The sequence below is a fragment of the Oryctolagus cuniculus genome, chromosome 7 (assembly GCF_964237555.1).
Source record: "Oryctolagus cuniculus chromosome 7, mOryCun1.1, whole genome shotgun sequence".
NCBI lineage: Eukaryota > Metazoa > Chordata > Mammalia > Lagomorpha > Leporidae > Oryctolagus > Oryctolagus cuniculus.
The window spans coordinates 84992424-85015807 of NC_091438.1; the positions used below are offsets into that span (position 1 = coordinate 84992424).

General features: G+C 37.8%; 1 protein-coding gene across 8 annotated transcripts in view; it reads left to right on the forward strand.

Moving 5' to 3' along the window:
• COL24A1 (collagen type XXIV alpha 1 chain) overlaps positions 1-23384 on the forward strand; it is a 419676-nt gene that overhangs the window by 3162 nt on the left and 393130 nt on the right. For all 8 annotated transcript variants that reach the window (XM_070078137.1, XM_070078144.1, XM_070078142.1 and 5 more), the window contains exon 3: positions 5452-5516. In XM_070078137.1, the coding sequence (XP_069934238.1) occupies positions 5452-5516 (65 nt within the window). The remainder of the gene's footprint in view (positions 1-5451; positions 5517-23384) is intronic.

A 23384-nucleotide genomic window follows, 5' to 3' on the forward strand; every position in this document is an offset into this window, starting at 1 on the left:
TTATTTTAGATTTTGTGACTCTCAGAAGAGAGGACCATTTCATTTTCATTCTCATAAAAGGTGTACATTACTCTGTCATTCATTCACTCAACAAATGCTGACTGATCTTTCCTTTTGTGCCCGCATCATTCTAAGCAGTAGGGACACAATGATTGAGCAGCACAGGAACCATTGCTGCCCTCTCAGTGTGTCCAGTCTAACAGAGGCAATATTAAAGGAGTAGGCATGCCACAATGAGATGAGGGTATATCCAGGAGGGGCAGCCAGAGTCCTGGCCAGGTGGGGAGCAGAGGCAGAGAGAATCCTGGAAGGAGAGGCTAGCCAAGGGAAATGAAATCTAGACGAGTCTGAGGTGGAGAGGATGTGACATTTTCCCTATGAGAGTGACATTAAGTCTCAGAGGTGAGACAGCACATCGCATTTGAAGGCCTGAATGAAACAGTTGATTGGGACACACATTCTAGGAAAGAAATGGCTGGTGCTGAGGTGGAGAGAGAAGCAGAGACCTAATGATGAAGGTTCCTAGTTGAATGAATGGAGGTTAGGGAGACCTGACTTGACTTTTTTTTGTTTTTTAAAGATTTATTTATTTATTTGAAAGGCAGAGTTAGAGAGGCAGAGGCAGAGGCAGAGAGAGAGAGAGAGAGAGAGAGAGTCAGTCTTTTATCCACTGGTTTACTCCCCAAATGGCTGCAATGGCCGGAGCTGGGCCGATCCGAAGCCAGAAACTTCTCCTGGGTCTCCCACATGGATGCAGGGGCCCAAGGACTTGGGCCATCTTCTACTGCTTTCCCAGGCCATAGCAGAGAGCTGAATCAGAAGTGGAGCAGCCAGGACTTGAACTGGTGCACAGATGGGATGCTGGCACCGCAGGCGGCTACTTTACCCACTATGCCACGATGCTGGCCCCGACCTGACTTTTCTTGATTTGGGGATGAGGGTATAGGCATCAGATGCACAGAAGTTACCTAATTGTTAAAACTCAAGGCCACCCAATAGTCTCATTCATTCATTTAAAAATCTTTATTTTTCACTAACATAAACCAGGAAATTTGCTAGACTAGGCAATGATCTAACAATCTCTGTGGTGTTACTAGGTCCTATTTGTTTAAGTGTCTTTCTCTTTCTTCCTACTAACTGGTTCTGGGTACTTTGATCACTTCAAGTCCTTGAGCATTTATCTTCCTGTGCTTTATGAATTATTTGAACACTTGGAATTTAACCAAAAACTCTAGTATGCTCAACATTCAGTAAGTTTTACAAGTACAACCTGTTAAGCTGTATTAAGAGTCTGAGAGAGTCCATGTATATAACTTAGTGACAACACTTTATTCCCTGAATCATCCAATTTTGTCCTCACTGCTGTACAAAAACTTTTTTCCCAGTTATTTTGGTAATGAAAAGTAGAAATTTTACTATTTCTGGATCTTAGCAGTAAGAGCAAAATCTGTGCAGCTGTCTTGACTTACAGGTTTTTGACAGGTAAACACAGTGTTGTGGAAATTGTTCAAGTTACTGATGTGTATCACCTGTGTGCTTTGCAGATTAGCCCTTTCCACTGGGTTGAAAAGAAAACTACAAACTCATTTTTACTTTTTTTTGCTTTAGTTTTCTTGTCCAAACTCATTTTTAAAAAGTTCCCTTTCACAAGATTGAGGAATTCCATATTCTTATTATAAATGGAATCTCTGCTGAAATGAGTATCCATATCCTGAAGACATACATCTTGGCACCTAAAAATTTCACAAGTGCCCTAAACATAGGTGTCCCTGGGATTCCCCTAAAGTAACTTGAACCTTTCTGATGAACAGAAAGTTGAACGGTGCTCTAAGAATCGTGTAGGGAAAATGCCTGGGATGGATATTGGTCTCAAATATTCTGGAGATGGTCTTTGGATTATTTTCTGCCTGATCTCCTGCAGGTTTTCATCTTTACATGTCTGGCTATATTTTGAACAGGGCTCGTGCCAAACTGAAAATGTGGCTAGTGGGACACCTGTAGTATTTTACATTTTGTTAGACATCCTCAGATATCAATATCATGGGTATGGTTTTTGAACCTTTATAAAATGTTTCTTACCTTAATGTTGATTTCTTTTTGATTTGTCTGATTTTGTTGAATGTCTGAGTGTATGTACTTCTGTTACTTTGATTAGGGTCATGTGTTCCAGATATATGAAACATTGAGTAAAACCAGAAATGCTTTAAATATTTGAAAAATATTCATATCTAATACAATAACCGAACTTTCTGTTAGATTAAACTAAATACATGTATGAATTAGTAAACTTAGTAGACTATTTTAAGTTACCTGATGACGAGTGTTAGGCCAAAAGTGTAGGAAAAACCTTTCCAGATTTGTGGAAATTATTTATGTATATCATGTGTATATATTGTGTATTGTGATTTGTAGAATGTCTTCTTAAGTAATTTGAATTTTCTCCTTTAGGGAGATTCTATCATATACAAATTGTAGGATTTTACATTTTGGATGTAAAATGTAAACATATGAAATAAATATGATGTCAGCACATAATAAATGAATCAGCGAAGACTCATAAAATAGAAATGACATACTCAAGGTCATTCAGTGAGTTAAAACAAGACCAGGATTAGTCTTGACTCCCAATATATTGTTATTTTCTTATTAACCATATTGTTTTCTCTCTACCTACTACATTTATCATTATAACTTATTCAAAGATTCCAGGATGTATGAGCACTATATCCAAAGCACCACATGGAAACTCCATGCTCAGAGCCTTTGAGAACTGTACCACCTACTGCTAAGTAGGAAACCGTGTAGTTTTTCTTAATTAAGACAATGTATAGTAAATCTAAAATCATTAGTGGAGTAGAGGTAGGGGCAGGGGAACCCAAAGAAACAATTCCAGCCCAACCAAACATTTGCCAGAAAACTTAAATTCATTAGAGATACATTTTATACAATAATGGAGTTTGGCTCTTTATCAATCTCAGTATGTAAGTTATGTGTTGAAATATAAATTTGGAAGAGGAATGAACATCTTATTCAAACACTGTACTACATTAGGATTTACCTTAGAGAACCCAGAAATTATTTTGGTCTTGCACAGTAGTCCTTAATCTTGTTTGTATAGTAAAATCATCTGGGAAGTGTTTAAAAAATGCCTATAACGTGGACATAATAAGGATCTCTGCGAGTGGAGGAGGGAAGGACCTAAGTATTAGTAGTTAATTCCATAGTGATTCCAGTGTGCAGGTAAAGTTAAAAAAATCCAGAACAGGTGAATTTTACACAATCTCTTGCGCATCTTCTGTTCTGGAGCTGTGTCTGTAGAATGTAGGTCTCAGATTAGCAGCATCAGCATTACCTGGAAACTCATTATAAAATTAAGTTCTTGAGTCCAAACCCAAACCTACTCAATCACAAACTCTGGGGTAAGGCCCAGCAGCTTTTAACCTCTCAAGTGATTCTGATGCCTACTAAACTGACAGCCACTGACTAGTGCAGTAGAAAAGGATCTGAAAAGGATCAAATAATATTTGCATAATGTCACAGAGTCAGCTATATATGATAAATGATATCTATTTCAATTACAATGTAAACACAAACAGGATGTTCTAAATTATTTTCTATTTTTACACATGTAATCTGTATCATAATCACCCAGTTTAAATGTATACATGCTGGGGGATCTATTTTTGAATCATAATCTCTCCAACAGGGTCCATAATCTTCATTGTTCACAAGCACCTTAAATCGTTCTTGGTAATTCAGCATTTGGAATTGTTGATCTAAAAGGATGATACCACATATGGGAATGTTTTATGGGCTTCATTAAAATAGATGATTCTGCTCATTGCCCAAGATAACGGAAATTTTTATAATGATTCATTTGATTAGTTTGTAGAATTAGTAACATTTCCTAGGTGTCTACCAAAATCTTACTAGAACTATGCTCTGGACTTGGTCTAACCATAGAATGTGCATTTTTTACTTACTAACCAGTGTAAGAACCATTTTGATACAAATTAAATTTGTGTTCCAGCATATAAAGAATAGTATAATTTTCTATGTTGACTTAAACTTTGTAAAAGATTACTTTTCATACGGTAAGATGTTCTTTCTACTGCTGATGAAAATAAAGCCATCTTGTTCATAATAAATAGAAAACACACTAATTACCACCAGAAACAATAAAAATAATATGTTATTTCCAGGTAACTCTGTAATCACTATTTACAGATCTGGATTTTACAGAAATGTCATTTGAAGAGTTTTTGGTTAAAAAAAAAATGGAATCAGTGTCTGGATTAGTAAGAATTTTCAGCATGCTCATATTTCTTTCCAAAATTCACTCTTGATTTTCATTTGGGCTGTGGATACCGATACACGTATAGCCAATAGTGAAAACTATTCAACAAAATTTATCAAAAGTTTAGTCATACTGGGGCCAATGCTTGGAGTAATAGGCTAAGCCTCTGCCTGTGGTACCTGCTATCCCATATGGACGCCTGTTCATGTCTCAGCTGCACTTCTTCCAATCCAGTTCTCTGCTTGTGGCCTGGGAAGGCAATGGAAGATGGCCTAAGTGTTTGGGTCCCTGCACCCACATGGCAGACATTGAAGAAACTCCTGGCTGTGTGTCAGCCCAGCTCCGGCCATTGTGGTCATTTGGGGAATAAGCCGGTGGATGGAAAACCTTTCTCTCTGTCTCTCCCTGTCTCTGTCTGTTACTCTGCCTCTCAAATATATAACTAAAAACTTCAAGTTTTATTGAACTGAAAACGTCACAAAACTTTTTTAGTAAGAGCTGATCAATTTGAATGATCATTTTATTGTAGAGATCAGGTATTGGGCTTAGAATTACCCGTAATAAAAATACTCAGCGTTGACGTTTATAGACCATTTTGCTTTTCTAGAACCAAAGAATCTTGAATCGAGTATAAAAGATTTAACTATGAAATTCAAATGGCCTTAACATGTAAACATTCATTGAAACAAATAACTGGATTATAAGTTGATTATAACTTAATCATTATCGTTAAGTAATTTAATTTGAGTTATTTACTGTAAATATGAAATTGCTATGTATGAAATTGCAATTATGGTAATTTGACATAATAAATAAAAAATCATTCATGGTAGTTCACATTTATGGAGTATTTTCTATGCACCAGAGACTTTCTTATGTTTATCTTCAAATTAACTTTATGAGATAGATTTAACAGATGAAGAAACTGAGAAATAGAGTGGCTTAAAAAGTGTGCAAAAGTCACATAGATATTAGTAGAACTGGAATTTTAATCCAGAGCTCTTGCTCTTAACCACAAATATTATTAAAATATGATTAAAATAATTTAATTTCTAATATTACAGTAAAGTTTATTTTGGAGTTTTTATGATTCACATGTTGTAAATGTCCAGCAAACCAGTGTATTTTAGCTGATTGTACTTTTCTTTTTTTAGGAACCTGCCTCTTCATTTTATTCTGCTATGTGTGGCTGGAATTGTTGTTCATGCACAAGAACAAGGTAAGGAAATTTCTTGGTATAAAAATGCTGCTTCCATACTGCAAAAGTACCCAACTTTAAAGTCACTACAACCTTAAATTCAGAATTAAACAAAAAATTTCCACACAGCAAAATGAGAATGTAAGGGTAAATTTTGGAGGGAAATATGACCTTTAAGAAATTACTCAGCTCTTCCATCTGTAAAATTGCTTACATTTTTAAGCAGACTCTATAAAAGGGAAGTTTTGTACAGTGAAAAGCCTTTGCTTGTGACTTCATTTTAAGTGGGAGTTTTGGGGGTGGCAAACTGTGACAGAATTACCTTTGCACTTCTTGAAACAACACAAACATATAATAAATGTTCCATCTGGACTTGCATCATTAAGAAAGAAAAAAGTTGCATACTAGTTGGATTGGGATTGTATTTAATCAAATAGATAGTTTCTGAAAATAGATTAGTGGTTTGTTTTGTTTTAGTCTGCTAGCTCATTGTTCTAATAGTGTTTTAGGAGACTTTGTATACCCTAACTTATTTATTAAACAACAGTGCTAATGTATCTTCTGTTTCCCATGTAATATCTCAATGGCCCATGACTGAAATATAAGTAATGTAATGCCACTGGCCTTGTAGGGAAAACAATGCTTTTGCCAAAAGGTGAAAACATACGTAAGAGAAAAATCTTGGAATTGTGCTGGTCCTACAGGCAATACCACTGAATGACTGTAAGAAAAGGACAAGTAAACAAATTATGAATGAAATACATGTGTGGTAGAGATTGGGCCCGAAGGAAGGGCTGGTTCTCTACCAACCTGACCAAACTGAGCAGTGGTTACAGATAAATGCACTTAGCCCTTCATATCCTTGGTTTCTATCATATCTGTGGATTCAACTGGCCATGGAATGAAAGTAGTCAGAAAAAATGTGCCTGTGTTGAACACATACAGACTTCTTTCCTTGTCATTATTTCCTAAATATATAATATAACAACCATTTTCATGGCACTTACATTTTATTTGATATTATAAGTAAGGTAGAGAGGACTGAGTATACAGGAGGATGTATACAGGATTTATGCAAATACTATGTAATTTTAAAAAATATTTATTTATTTGAAAGGCAGAGTTACAGAGAGGCAGAGGCAGAGAGAGAGAGAGAGAGAGAGAGAGAGAGAGAGAGAGAGAAATCGATCTTCCATCTGCTGGTTCACTCCCTAGATGGCCGCAATGGCCGGAGTTGCGCCGATCTGAATCCAGGAGCCAGGAGCTTCTTTCAGGTCCCTCACGTGGGTTTAGGGGCACAAGAACTTTGGCCATCCTCCACTGCTTTCCCAGGCCACAACAGAGAGCTGGATCAGAAGTGTTGGAGCAGCTGGGACTTGAACTGGTGCCCATATGGGATACTGGCTCTGCAAGTGGTGGCTTTACCTGCTATGCCACAATGCCGACCCCCTATATAATTTTGGTTTCTTCAGGGGTCCTGGAATCCATCTTCTGTGGGTATGAAGAATGTAAGTTATTTATTAGAAGACATCTTCTAATTTTTTTATAATGGGTAAATGGTTAAATTAGGCCACATGTACATATAACTTTAGGAAATAGAATTTTGGGAGCAGGTGTTGTGGTGCAGTGGGTTAAGCCACTTCTTGGGAAACCTGCATCCCATAGAAGAATACCAATTTGAGTCCCAGATATTCCACCTGCTATTGCATCCTGGGAGGCAGAAGATGATGGTTCAATTTCTTGGGCCCCTGTGCCCATGTGAGAGACTCAGATGGAGTTCAGGCTCCTGGGTTTGCTTTGCAAAGCCCTGATTATTACAGGCATTTAAAGGATGAACCAGTAGATGGAGGATACTTCTGTTTCTCTTGCTCACTCTTTTGCTCTGCATTTTAAGTAGATGAAAATAAATAAACTTTTTTAAAAAGGAAATGTGATTATTGACCTAGGCATTTCTGTTACTTCAGTTTGCTTTGAGTAGAAAGTGTGTTTTTCAATTTGTTATGATTGCTGTTACTGTTCATGAGAACTTACTTGCAAAGCAGGCACTGTGCTAGTAGAATATGCGTTTTCCTCACCACTGCCTCCTCACAAGGCTTCCATAATTAAGCCTATGATGAAACTGCTGTTTCCATGACTAAGGAGAGTAGATAGCTACCCTAAGAGTCACAGCCTCATAAGCAGGGATATCAAGATTTGAATGAGATATTTTGACTGAAAAGTTGACAAATTCCTTAAAATTCAGCCTGAGAGCCACAGAGAGGAAAAGAAAAAGGAGAATAGACATCATTAATTAAAATATGTATTTTGTGCCATGTTCTTTGCTGGTATTTTGTATATATTATTCTAATCCCCATAATGAACCTGCAGAGGAAGAGACAGGATCAGTGGTGTGCTCAAACGCATACAGCTGAACTTTGAATCTAGGTCTGTCCATCTCTGAACACAGAAACTCTTTGTCCTGCACATCTCTTGGCTTCACAACTGCCAGCCACTTGCATTATGAATAACAATTTACCTATGTATGAATAATACCAAAATATTATAAATCAGCCAAAGACAGGACCAAGAGAATAGTTATGAATAGATTTTAAAAAAAATAAAATCAATGCAAGGAAAAATATCTTTCTGTTAACCTTAAGATCTCAATTATAGAATATCAAATGTGTTCTTTTAATTCGGGAAGAATTAACCTTCAGTCTTCTTATAGACATAAAATTTTATTACCAGTTCTTAACAAAAATAAAAATCTTTTTAAAAAAATCTCAGACTTTAGAAAATTAAATATTTTTATCACAAAATTAAATAGTATGTAATAAAAAACTTAGAAACATTTTTCCTAAGATAAACTTTTTTATTGTCATGATGCAGTATGTAACATCTAATCAGATTGGAATAGCATTATTAGAGATATTATATTTTAAAGTGATCACAAATATGATTTGTAGTATTCTGAAAGTGCCTCTATATAAGCTAGATAGTATTTCAAGTTAGACTTCTCAGGAATATATATCTGCTTATAAAGTATCAAAATAGTCCATGCATACAGTTGAAAGGTCTTATTGTACTACAAACATATAACAAAAAATAGAATACCTCTCCTTAACCACTCCTGAGCCACTCTGCCCAATTCTTCTTTTTTAAAATTTTTATTATTATTATTATTTGACAGGCAGAGTGGACAGTGAGAGAGAGAGAGAGACAGAGAAAGGTCTTCCTTTTCCATTGGTTCACCCTCCAATGGCCACTGTGGCCTGTGTGCTGTGACCAGCACACCGCGCTGATCCGAAGCCAGGAACCAGGAGCTTATCCTGGTCTCCCATGCCGTGCAGGGCCCAAGGACTTGGGATATCCTCCACTGCACTCCCGGGCCAAAGCAGAGAGCTGGACTGGAAGAGGGGCAACCGGGACAGAATCCTGCACCCTGATCGGGACTAGAACCCCGTGTGCCGGCGCCACAGGCAGAGGACTAGCCTAGTGAGCCGCGGCGCCAGCCTACCCAATTGTTTTAGCACCTCTTTTGGTTTTTAATTTCCATATTTCTTTTTTTAACTTTTATTTAATAAATATAAATTTCCAAAATACAGATTTTGGATTACACTGGCTTTCTACCCCCTGCCCCAAAAACTTCCCTCCCATCTCCTACTCCCTCTCCCATTCCATTCACATCAAGATTCATTTTCAATTATCTTTATATTCAGAAGATCAGTTTAGTATATACTAAGTAAAGATTTCAACAGTTTGCACCCACACAAAAACACAAAGTATAAAGTACTGTTTGAAGACAAGTTATAGCATTAATTCACATTATACAACACATTAAGTACAGAGAGTAAGTGCATGGGGAGTAAGTGCACAGAGACTCCTGTTGTTGACTTAACAATTGACACTCTTGTTTATGGTGTCAGTAATCACCCTAGGCTCTTGTCATGAGCTGCCAAGGCAATGGAAGCCTCTTGAGTTAGCCAACTCTGATCTTATTTAGACAAGGTCATAGTCAAAGTGGAAGTTCTCTTCTCCCTTTAGAGAAAGGTACCACCTTCTTTGATGGCCAGGTCTTTCCACTGAGATCTCACTCACAGAGATCTTTCATCTGGGTTTTTTTTTTTTTTTTCCCAGAGTGTCTTGGCTTTCCATGCCTAAAATACTCTCATGGGCTTTTTAGCCAGATCTGAATGCCTTAAGGCTGATTCTGAGGCCAGAGTGCTGTTTAGGACATCTGCCATTCTATGAGTCTGCTGTGTATCCCACTTCCCATGTTGGATCGTTCTCTCCTTTTTAATTCTGTCAGTTAGTATTAGCAGACACTAGTCTTGTTTGTGTGATCCCTTTGACTCTTTATCCTATCATTATGATCAATTGTGAACTGAAACTGATCACTTGGACTAGTGAGATGGCATTGGTACATGCCACCTTGATGGGATTGAATTGGAATCCCCTGGTATGTTTCTAACTCTACCATTTGGGGCGAGTCCGATTGAGCATGTCCCAAATTGTACATCTCCTCCCTCTCTTATTCCCACTTTTAGATTTAACAGGGATCACTTTACAGTTAAATTTAAATGCCTAAGAATAATTGTGTGCTAATTAAAGAGTTCACCAATAGTATTAAGTAGAACAAAAAAAATACTAAAAGGGATAAAGTATTAAGTTGTTCATCAACGGTCAGAACAAGAGCTGGTCTGGTCACTGTTTCTCAAAGTGTCTATTTCACTTCAACAGGTTTCCTTTTTGGTGTTCAGTCAGTTGTCACCGATCAGGGAAAACAGATGATATTTGTCCCTCTGGGACTGGCTTATTTCACTCAGGATGATGTTCTCCGGATTCCACAATTTTGTTGCAAATGACCAGATTTCATTGTTTTTGCCTGCTGTATAGTATTCAATAGAGTACATGTCCCATAATTTCTTTATCCAGTCTACTGTTGATGGGCATTTGGGTTGGTTCCAGGTCTTAGCTATTGTGAATTGAGCTGCAATAAACGTTGAGGTGCAGACAGCTCTTTTATTTGCCAATTTCATTTCCTTTGGGTAAATTCCAAGGAGTGGGATGGCTGGGTTGTATGGTAGGGTTATATTCAGGTTTCTGAGGAATCTCCAAACTGACTTCCATAGTGGCTTCACCAGTTTGCATTCCCACCAACAGTGGGTTAGTGTCCCTTTTTCCCCACATCCTTGCCAGCATCTGTTGTTGGTAAATTTCTGTATGTGAGCCATTCTAAGTGGGGTGAGGTGAAACCTCATTGTGGTTTTGATTTGTATTTCCCTGATGGCTAGTGATCCTGAACATTTTTTCATGTGTTTGTTGGCTTTTTGAATTTCCTCTTTTGAAAAATGTCTATTGAGGTCCTTGGCCCATCTCTTAAGTGGGTTGTTTGTTTTGATGTTGTGGAGTTTCTTGATTTCATTGTAGCTTCTGGTTATTAACCCTTTATCTGTTGCATAGTTTGCAAATATTTTTTCCCATTCTGTCAGTTGCCTCTTCACTTTCCTGACTGTTCCTTTTGCAGTACAGAAACTTCTCAATTTGATGCAATCCCAATTGTTAATTTTGGCTTTGACTGCCTGTGCTTCCAGGGTCTTTTCCTAGAAGTCTTTGCTAGTACCTATATCTAGCAGCGTTTCTCCAATGTTCTCTAATAATTTGATGGTATCAGGTCGTAGATTTAGGTCTTTAATCCATGTTGAGTGGATTTTTGTGTAAGGTGTAAGGTAGGGGTCTTGCTTCATGCTTCTGCACGTGGAAATCCAGTTTTCCCAGCACCATTTATTGAGTAGACTGTCCTTGCTCCAGGAATTGGTTTTAGATTCTTGATCAAATATAAGTTGGCTGTAGGTGTTTGGATTGATTTCTGGTGTTTCAATTCTGTTCCATTGGTCTATCCATCTGTTTCTGTACCAGTACATGCTGTTTTGATAACAACTGCCCTGTAGTATGTCCTGAAATCTGATATTGTGATGCCTTCAGCTTTGTTTTTGTTGTACAAGATTGCTTTAGCTATTCAAGGTCTCCTTTGTCTCCATATGAATTTCAGCATCATTTTTTCCAGATCTGAGAAGAATGTCTTTGGTATTTTAATTGATATTGTGTTTGTCGCTCCCCCTCTTCGTGGAGGAACGACACTAAACCCTGCCTAGGCTTCATATCCGAGTCACGGCACCATTATGTCGCTCCCCCTCTTCGTGGAGGAACGACACAGGACCCTGCGCTGTTCTTTTGTCTGCTCGGCCCTCCCCGGGTTTGTTGCTGGTTCTTCCCGGGTTGGCTACTGTCCCTTCCACCTCCGTGGAAGGGCAGTTCCCCCTGGCCACATTCCCCACTTCCGCAGGGGAGCGGCACACCGCCGGCCGGCTCTCTCGGGGGCTGCACAGGTTCCCTTAGATGTTCCCCTTAGATGTTCCTCGTGCATGCCGTCTCTCTCCTCCTTTATAGTCCTCCTCTGCCAATCCCAACTCGGCTGCCCACACGCCGAGTACGCTGCTCTCCAATCAGGAGCAAGTCCTACAGTTTATTGGTTGAACTGGAGGCAGCTGTGCGGAAGCTGTTTACTTCTCTCCCAGCGCCATATTGTGGGAGAGCAGATGCATAGAATAAGTCTTAATTCCAGTAACTCAGTCTAGTCCGGATTGCTCCCCACAGTGTTGAATCTATAAATTGCTTTTGGGAGAATGGACATTTGGATGATGTTGATTCTTCCAATCCATGAGCATGGAAGATTTTTCCATTTTTTGGTATCCTCTTCTATTTCTTTCTTTAAGATTTTGTAATTCTCATCGTAGAGATCTTTAACGTCCCTTAAGTTTATTGAAGGTATTTGATTGTTTTTGTAGCTATTGTGAATGGGATTGATCTTAGAAGTTCTTCCTTAGTCGTGGCATTGCCTTTGTATACAAAGGCTGTTGATATTTGTGCATTGATTTTATATCCTGCTACTTTGCCAAACTCTTCTATGAGTTCCAATAGTCTCTTAGTAGAGTTCTTTGGATCCCCTAAATAAAGAATCATATCATCCGCAAAGAGTGATTGTTTGAATTCTTCCTTCCTAATTTGTAGCGCTTTAATTTTTTTTTATTGCCTAATGGCCTGGCTAAAACTTCCAGAACTATATTGAATAGCAGTGGTGAGAGTTGTATCCCTGCCTAAAATGTTTAACAATCCCTGTTTAGAATGTTTAAAAATTACTTTGACTTCTTTTATTAATGTTGGGGATTTAACATGTTTATACATTTCTACTGTCCTTTGTCCTTTCTTGCCTTCCTTCTATTGTCTCAGTGTAGTTCTATCAAAGTTCAAAACTTTAGTGCAAAATTTAGGCTATAAACATTTTTCCCTCAGAATTGAAAGGCCCTCATCTCTTGTCTCCTGGGTTACAGAGTTGTTAATAAATCCATTACATTAAGTCTTCACCCTCTGTGTGCAACTTTTTATTCTCCTCTTTAAACCTTAAAGATTATCATTTCATCTTTGAAGTTTTGAAATTTCTTTTTTTTCTTTTTTTTTAACTTTTATTTAATGAATATAAATTTCCAAAGTACAGAATATGGATTACAATGGCTTCCCCCCCCATAACGTCCCTCCCACTCGCAACCCTCCCCTTTCCCACTCCCTCTCCCCTTCCATTCACATCAAGATTCATTTTTGATTCTCTTTATATACAGAAGATCAGTTTAGCATACATTAAGTAAAGATTTCAACAGTTTGTTCCCACACAGAAACATAAAGTGAAAAATACTGTTTGAGTACTAGTTATAGCATTAAATCTCAATGTACAGCACACTAAGGACAAAGATCCTACATGAGGAGTAAGTGCACAGTGCCTCCTGTTGTTGACTTAACAACTTGACACTCTTGTTTATGGCATCAGTAATCACCCTAGGCTCTTGTCATGAGCTGCCAAGGCTATGGAAGCCCCCTGAGTTCACTGACTCTGATCATATTTAGACAAGGCCATGGTCAAAGTGGAAGTTCTCTCCTCCCTTCACAGAAAGGTACCTCCTTCTTTGATGACCCATTCTTTCCACTGGGATCTCACTCGTGGAGATCTTTCATTTAGGTTTTTTTTTTTCCCCCCAGAGTGTTTTGGCTTTCCATGCCTGAAATACTCTCATGGGCTTTTCAGCCAGATCCGCATGCCTTAAGGGCTGATTCTGAGGCCAGAGTGCTCTTAGGACATTTGCCATTCTATGGGTCTGCTGTGTATCTCACTTCCCATGTTGGATCATTCTCTCCCTTTTTGATTCTATCAGCTAGTATTTGCAGACACTAGTCTTGTTTATGTGATCCCTTTGGTTCTTAGTCCTATCATTATGATCCATTGTGAACAGAAATTGATCACTGGGACTAGTGAGATGGCATTGGTACATGCCACCTCGATGGGATTGAATTCGAATCCCCTGGTATGTTTCTAACTCTACTGTTTGAGGTAAGTCAGCTTGAGCATGTACCAAATTGCACATCTCTTCCCTCTCTTATTCCCACTCTTATATTTAACAGCGATCACTTTTCAGTTAAGTTTCAGCACTTAAGAAGAATTGTGTATTGATTACAGTATTCAACCAAAAGTATTAAGTAGAACAAACAAAAAAAAATACTAAGAGGGATAACATATTAAGCTGCTCATCAACAGTCAGGGTGAGGGCTGATCAAGTCACCGTTTCTCATAGTGTTGATTTCACTTTAACAGGTTTCCTTTTTGGTGCCTAGTTAGTTGTCACCTATCAAGGAGAACAAGTGGTATTTGTCCCTTTGGGATTGGCTTATTTCACTCAACATAATGTTTTCCAAATTCCTAACAGGGATGATGTGCTTTAGTACACGTCTTCTCGTCTTCAGTTCATTGTGCTAGGTTCTCTGTGCCTTTTCAAGGTGGAAATTTGTTCCATTTTCTGGGAATTTTCCTGTGTTCTTTCTGTCAGATATATTTATTTTCTATTCCTATAATTTGTGTTAGAAATTGAATCTTCAGGAATGATCTCCAAAGATCCTGTTTTCCATCTTTGTTTGTGTTCAAACGTTTTGATATCTGTTTTTTTCTCAATCATATTGTTCCTTTTTTATTTCTTTAGCTTTTTTATAATTTATATTTTTTTTATTTTATTTATTTTTTTTTTTTTTATTTTTTGACAGTCAGAGTGGACAGTGAGAGGGAGAGACAGAGAGAAAGGTCTTCCTTTGCCGTTGGTTCACCCTCCAATGGCCGCCGCGGCCGGCGCGCTGCGGCCGGCGCACCGCGCTGATCCGATGGCAGGAGCCAGGAGCCAGGTGCTTTTCCTGGTCTCCCATGGGGTGCAGGGCCCAAGCACCTGGGCCATCCTCCACTGCACTCCCTGGCCACAGCAGAGGGCTGGCCTGGAAGAGGGGCAACCGGGACAGAATCCGGCGCCCCGACCGGGACTAGAACCCGGTGTGCCGGCGCCGCTAGGCGGAGGATTAGCCTAGTGAGCCGCGGCGCCGGCCTATAATTTATATAAAGGAAACAGATTTCTTGTATTTCATGTATGCAGTTTTAAGAGCATAATGATACTTCTGACCCTACCCTTCCTCCCTTACTTCCACTCTCCCTCTTCCACCTTTTATTATTTTTCCTTTAATATTTACAATGATATAATTTCAGTTTACTTTATAATTATAAGCTTAACCCTCAACAAAATAAAGATTTCAACAAGTAGTAAGTAGAAAAACCACTGCTTAAGAGTATAGATATGGGCTATAAGAATAATCAAATCTCAAAATGTCAATTTTGCTTGTTTGTATGTATATATATGTGTGTGTATATGGATTACAGTTTCATTAAAAAAAAGCATACTGTTGTTTCTTCTGTGTGATACTTACTCTTAATTCTCTAAGGATAAGAATGATAATATTCTTTGGATTTTTTTCTGCTTCCTATACTGTATTTGTTTCTTCCAAATTTCTGTTTGTTTGGGTTTGCCTTTTATGTTGGAATCACTCTTTATATGTCTGCAGTATCTCTGTTGTCACTTAAAAGTAAGACTTAAAAGTATGCTTGGAAGCTATGTGCATGGGTAGGCATGTCAACTGAGATATTCCACATAGAAGGGTATTAAGTAGGAACTTGGATGGCCATCTTATTGAACTACAAATATGTGAGACTATTGAGTTCCTTCAGATAAAAATCCTCCAATATCCTACTTGTAAAATTTATCCTGGTTGCCACCATTATTGGAGTTAAGTGAGATAGCGATTCTTGGTGAGAGAGGTTGTCTGTCTACTCGGGATATAAAGTTTAGCGGAATCCCTTTGTCAGTACTTCTCTTCCATCTTCTGCTATAATTGGTTCATTGTGCATGAGTATCCTTTAATCTCCTGTTATTATCTTAAAGCATCTCAAATAAACATTCAGCCCCTTCCCCAACTTTCCCCTCCCTCCAATTTGGAGCCCTGAGCTCATTACTTCATCCAGTGATTTGGTATCGTTAATTCTTGAGTCTTTGAACTTCTGTTATATGATTTGCCTGCCTGCTTTTAGTTTTGCTGCCCCTGGAAGCTTATAGAGTTCTGTTTTCAGCCATGCTGAATGCTACATGTGCTTTTCATTTTTCAAAACTTTGTTGGTATCTCTAATCTGCTTTTCTGTCTTTTATTCATTTACCTTGTCCATATAGTTTTAAAACATACTTCTTTATTCTCATTGCAGTAAAATTTTAAGACTGATAATAAATAAACATTTTTATGTGTTTTTATGTGTTTCAGTGGCTTAAGTTACTCTTTGAAATTTTTTTGAAGATTTATTTATTTGAAAAACAGCATTACAGAGAGAGGTAGAAACAGGGAGAGAGAAGTCTTTCATACACTGGTTGACTCCCCAAATGGCTGCAATAGCCCGAGCTGAGCTGATTCCAAAGCCAGGAGCCAGGAACTTCTTCGAGGTCTCCGATGTGGGTGCAGGGACCTAAGTACTTGGGCCATCTTCTACTGCTTTCCAAGGTGTATTAGCATGTAGTTGAATTGGAAGTGGAGCAGGCAGGACTAGAACCAGTGCCGATATGGGATACCAGCACTATGTTCAGGGCTTTAATCTGCTATGCCACAACATCGACCCCACTCCTTGGAAAAGTCATTTTAAATATCTTATTTTTAAATTTTAATATTTTTGATAACCAAGGCTTAAGTGTAACCTAATCAATAAATGATTCTATTTCCAGGACATATTAGGTATATAAGGCTGAGTTTTCTGTGGAATTGATAGATATAGATGCCTTTTCTTACCTGTATACTTTCCTTTTTACTCTCTCTGGGTTGGCATGCTGGCTGCCAGTGAGATACTGGCATAGATGCAATGCTTCTGTAGGATGACTTATACTATGCAGATGTGCAACTAATTATAAACATGCACAGTATGCTCAGGTTCCTGATCCCTAGGTGTGAAAACCACATGTGTAGAAATCTCTGTGTAGAATACTCATCTCCAAGAAGAACATTTCCTGTATAAATTAATCCAAAATGTGCTTATTGTTAACAGACAAGCAGTTCATTCTAGCTGCAGTCACTCCAGATACCTTCTGCCAAAAACCCTTTTTGGCATTTAACCAAAATTTTCACACATAGCTTAAAGTATTTATCATCTTATAAATAGGTTTGCATTTATCTTCTTATACACAAGATGGTTTTACATGAGGAATATTATAAATAAATAATTGCTACTTGTAGCATAACCAGTAAGCAATGCTTAAGCACAGGTGTTTTGGAGCCAGACGCCAGGAGGTATCCATGTGACTTTGTTATCAATGTGACCTTGAGCAGGTTTCTAAAATTCCCTCAGCTCATTTTCAACAATTGTAAAGTAAAGATAATAATACCACACAAGACTCTGGTGTGGATAAAATGAGATAACACATGTGCAATGTCTAGCAGTGCCTGTTACATAATGAGGATACAATAAATTTTAGTTGGAAAAGAAAGAATATTCCAGATCCTCCTCTGTTCCCATATGCTCATGATACTGGAAAAATAAAACAAAATGGTTGGTAGTAAACAATTTCCTTCAGTTCCTTTACTCAGTGAACTACAGCCAGGAAGCTTGCGTCTGAGTATAGATTCTGGCACCGACTATTGTACTAAGATTGTTAAAAAAAAAAAATACAAAGTGAACATAGGGCAATTATTTAGGTAATTTAGTCAGTTTGGGTAAATTGGCAAGGAAAAGAAAAGTATATTGAGCCCGTATAATCTTTCAGTGATTTCATTTTAAACATTTTATTTTTTTCTTTCCTACTAACTGGAAAGAATATAGCTTAGAGACTTAACTGACCCAGATATATACAAATTTAAAAGTGAGAATTCATTAAAATTGATGCAATACCATAATAATTTAGTTACTCAACAGTAAAGGTTAATATTATAAATTACTGTATAAAGTGTTAATACTGTGCTCTTTATATAAAATTTGATAATTTTTAAATCTTTTAAATTGCCATAGATATATACATCCTTAATTATGTACACATTGTGTAATGTCCAATCATGGTAAATACATCTATGTGATAAAATATTAACAGGTAGAAGGGTTTTTGGGTTTCTATATTTGTAAATCATTTATCCTCCCATATCTATTTTGTTAGGCATATACTTGAATGAAAGTGCTTTAAAAGTTTGTGGAAGAATGTGATTAAAGGGTAAATTTATTTTGGAGTAAGAATATTTTAAAATCTTTACATAAGTTTTTTTCAAAATGCCACATTTTCCATGAACTTTGTGAAGACTCCTGTACTCTACTCCCACTTGGAGTCAGCTCTAAAACCACTGCATTTATGAATCAAAAACTTGGGTAGAAGTGATTGTTTAATACTAAGACTCGATTTCTGCTTACTGCTTATTACTTCTCCTTACTCACCTCTCCTCCTCTGTTTCTCTCGTTTTTCTGTCCTTTTACTTTTATTCTAACTTGTCATGTAATATCAACACTACTTACTATACTACTTTTTATTTTTCAAATAAAAAGCAAGTAAGTTTGAGTTGTCTGTACCTCTATCCAAGTGTTAGCTTTGCAAGCTTAGAAGACTGATTTTAGTAACAAATGGAGAGGATCCATTTCTCATCAGTGTGTCACAAAATAACAATGAACAAAAATTGCACTGAAAATCTAAGAAAGAGGTAATGGAAGCTGAACCCTGTGGGGTGAATGCAGCTTGGCCTAGAGGTACACATTTAGCAGGAGTTGGAAGGAATGGGATGAAAAAAACAAGTAAGTTTTGATACGGCAAGAAACTCAGTGAAGAGTAAGAGAGTGGAGAGTGCTGTGGAGTGAGCAGATCTATCCTTGAGGAGAAAGGTGAGTGACTGGCAGTGCAGGGCAGTGAAGTTAGAGGCAGGTCCCCAAGATGACCCTTTTTTCTAACACCGGCTTCAAGTTTGAGGGTCCTCAGGACCACCTCAGTTTTAATCACTTAAGAAAGACTCACAGAGCTCAAGGAAATCTGCTTGGGGGGTGAACCAACAGAAGGAAGACCTTTCTCTCTGTCTCTCTCTCTCACTGTCTAACTCTGCCTATCAAAAAAAAAAAAAAAAAAAAAAAAAAGAGTCACAGAACTCAATGCTCAATGAAATCTGCTACACTTACACTTTTGGTTTGTTGCAACAAAAGGATACAAATCCCAAGAATGAACTGTTTTAGAGCATCTTGAGCAGAGAAAACAATAGTTGCAAATACTGTGCCTTAAAAACAAGACCTAAATGAAAGATCTCTGCGAGTGAGATCCCAGTGGAAAGAACAGGCCATCAAAGAAGGAGGTACCTTTCTCTAAAGGGAGAAGAGAACGTCTACTTTGACAATGACCTTGTCTAAATAAGATCAGAGTTGGCGAACTCAAAAGGTTTCCATGGCCTTGGCAACTCATGACAAGAGCCTAGGGTGATTACTGAGGCCATAAACAAGAGTGTCAATTGTTAAGTCAACAACAGGAGTCACTGTGCACTTACTCTCCATCTAGGATCTCTGTCCTTAATGTGTTGTACAATGTGAATTAATGCTATAACTAGTCTTCAAACAGTACTTTATACTTTGTGTATCTGTGTGGGTGCAAACTGTTGAAATCTTTACTTAGTATATACTAAACTGATCTTCTGAATATAAAGATAATTGAAAATTAATCTTGATGTGAATGGAATGGGAAAGGGAGTGGGAGATGGAAGGGTTGCAGGTGGGAAGGAAGTTATTGGAGGGAAAGCCGCTATAATCCAAAAGCTGTACTTTTGAATTTTATATTTACTAAATAAAAGTAAAAAAAAAAAAGGAGTGCAGTGGATTAAGGAATTAGGAAGTCTAGTTTGGCTAGAGCAAAATAAAGCAGGGTGAGATGATAGAATATGAAATCGGAGAGATAAGAAAAAGACAAATGACATTAAGTTTCATATACCGTTAGAGGTTTTTGATCTGGAAAGTGCCATGCTGTAATTTCTTTTATGAAAAGATTATGCTGGTTGCTTGTAAGGTTGTAGAGCTCTTCACTGAGAGCTAAAGCACTAAAGAAGGGAAAACAAGGTTTTAGAAAAATGTCCTGAGTTAGAAGTGCTTTGTTGAACAACTGCTGTCTCCTGGATAAATTTGGTAGCAGGTTGGATATACAGGTGCTGAAGAGAGGTTTGTGCATCAGCCTATGTGGTAGTTGAAGCCATCATTTGGATGAAATCATTACGTCTGATGATTACAGTAAAATGAGCAAGTCCTTGTTTTAGTGATACCACCATTTACTTGACATTTAATAAGCAAATGAAAGAGATGCAATCACTTTTGCTGTTAGGTCACATTTGTTACTGAAAAAGTCACTGTGTTAAGAATAGGCTCTATAGATTGCTTGTGTTTAAATTCTGCTCCTACACTTCCTGGTTAGGTGACCTTGGGCACTAAGTTTCCCAGTGACTTAATTTTCATAACTGTTTTAAGGGAATAACAACAGTATCTACCTTTTAGGATTGTTAGAATTACGTGATTTAATGCAATAAAGTTCTTGGAATGATGCTTGCTACATAGAAAGAATTTAATAAATGCTGCTATTGTTCTTAAAATATAAGAAAACATAATATAGTACCTAGTTCATAGCATTCTTTTAAATGGTAATTGATTTCCTAAATGACATGAACTGTATTTATTTCCTGAGTAAGACCACTCAGGAAACAAGTAATTTGCCATAAACAACTTCGTTATTTCTTGTTGTACATACTGGTACCAAATATCTAAATTCTACCCCAAGTTATAACATGGTGATACTGAGGATCAGGCCTAAATGAAATGTTGAATAGTCTTTCTTTTTCTTTTCTGTTTTGTCTCCTGTTTTCCCTAACCCCTCTCATATTTGCCATCTACCCTTAAGAGTTCGCTATTCTTTCTTCCCTTAACATATGCTCAAAACATTTAAATGTATGCATGCTCAAGTATGAAAGTTGAAAACTAGGATGAAAAATCAGTTTTCCCTCAGATGCAAACTCTGGAGACTACCTGGAGAGTACTGCCCCAGAGTGGGATTCTATGGGAGGAAAGTAACCCTGGCATAATTGATTAGTGTGGTTTGCCAGGAGTTATATGCAGTGGTGTGGAGAATACAATGACTGTGAGACAGTGTAGGGACTTGGAAGTCAGACCACCAGCTGCCTTACCATGTATCAGCTGTGTGACTTCGATGAAATTATTTAATCTCTCTGTGCCCCAGACTTTTCATCTGTGAAATGGCATGGACTGTAAATATAAACTTGAAGCCATGAGATATGATCTTTCCACTTCTCTTTTTGGGTATCAGACAAAAGAAATAACACAAATGAAATAATAGATAAACCTTCATTTTTTGAAAACTAGGGGACTAACATTTGCAAGCCCTATAAGCATGCTGCAAAAAGCTTATGTCTCAAAGAGTGAAGTCAATAATAAGATTGTTAAAAAGCACCAGCAAAAACAAACTTCCTGAAGGTGAAGAGCACACTCTGAAGTACTTAACCTTTAGTCTTGTAGCCAACAAGTACTAGAAGATCTGAGGAGGGCAAAACTGCCCAGGAGAAAGATCAAGAATGAACAGATAATTGCTAAGTGACTAATAGAGAACGATCTCAGAACATGCAAGAAAGCCCCTTCCTGAAGGTCCATTTTGAAGCGTGGACCAGTATGAGTGGATACAGGGGAAGGAGAATGTCAAGGCGCAAACAGAGCTGGCTGCAGAAGACATCCTGGTCTGGGTTAAGACATCCTGGTCTTAGGGAAAAGGTGGGGCTATTTGAGAACATGCTGATAATGTTGAAGCAGTGCCTTTGTGTTTTGAGATTTGGAAGGCATGGCTCTTTGTCTTCTTCCTCAGCAGTAAACTGAAGGACTAGGAAATTGTGGGTAATAAAAGGAATTGGTATGGTAAATAAAAAAACACAAAGAAAATGTAGGGAAAAGCAACAGAAATGGGAATTTACATGCACAAAGCAGTGCTGGTAAACAAATAACAATGGTGACAAAATATTTATCCAAAGAAAACAATCTTATTTATGAAAGAAGATGATAAAGCAAGAAATATTTGACCTCAGGGAAAAGGAGGATATGACAATAAATTAAAAGGATATATGAGCTCAGGAAACTTTGAAGTTATAGAAAAAAATATCTTATAAATGGTGATGAAATTTGAAAAAGCGCAGAGGGAAATTAGACATTGTAGGTGACACAGTAAAGGTAGATTTGAGAAAGTCAAACAGAAGTAAAGATCAACAGATTTGAAAGAATTATGGAGAAATGATACACATAGGAGAGAGCATGATCCAAAATACTGATGACAGGAATTTTTGAAGAAAAACACCAAACTATGAGTTAGAGCAAATATCCAAAGATATAATTCTTGATGTGTTTCTGAAGTAAAAAAAAAAAAAAAAAAAAAAAAAAAAGACGTGAAATCTATACCATGAATGGGCATAGTATGCACTGGAAACATTTACTCAGAATGGTCAATAGGGAGTCATAAGGTTAATAAAATCTCTGCATTTCAAAAACAAAGAACAACTGTATTGGACATACTGGTAAAGATTGAGTCACAAAGAGAAAAAATTAATGGACCTCAAATTTCTCTTCATAACATTTAACCCTTGAAGATGGTTTAACAATATCTGTAAGATATCCCAGGCAAGAAAGTATCAGTAAAGAATTCCATATACAATGACACTGAAGGCATAATCTACATATAGCAATTCTGCAAGGTCCAACACTCAGGAAATGTTGTTCCCACGAATGCTTCTCGAGGAAACCAGTAGAAGATAAACTTCAGCAAAGGAAAAGGGACTAAGGAAACTACTGCAAAAGGCTGGCTCTGTTTACCAGAAGAAAAAATGGGACTAGAGCAGTATATAAATGTCACTTGAACATGTAGGAATGAAATAACTACCAAAAATAGGAGGGAAAAAAGATGGGGTATAGAGGGGATGTTGCTGATTGTTTTATCTGTAGAAGCTGGGAATTACATAATCCAAAGTTAATAAGAAACAGAAGCATAAAGATATTTAACAATCAAATGGTAACACCAAACTAAATACTTCTGTTGACTAATATTAGATGGTATGGGAAGAATAGGGCCGGTGCCGTGGCTCACTTAATTAATCCTCTGCCTGTGGCGCCGGCATCCCATATGGGCGCCGGGTTCTAGTTCCGGTTGCTCCTCTTCCAGTCCAGCTCTCTGCTGTGGCCCGGGAGGGCAGTGGGGGATGGCCCAAGTGCTTGGGCCCCTGCACCCGCGTGGGAGACCAGGAGGAAGCACCTGGCTCCTGGCTTTGGATTGGCGCAGCGCGCCGGCCGTGGCAGCCATTTTGGGGGTGAACCAACAGAAGGAAGACCTTTCTCTCTGTCTCTCTCTCTCACCATCTAAGTCTGCCTGTCAAAAAAAAAAAAAAAAAAAAAAAAAAAGATGGTATGGGAAG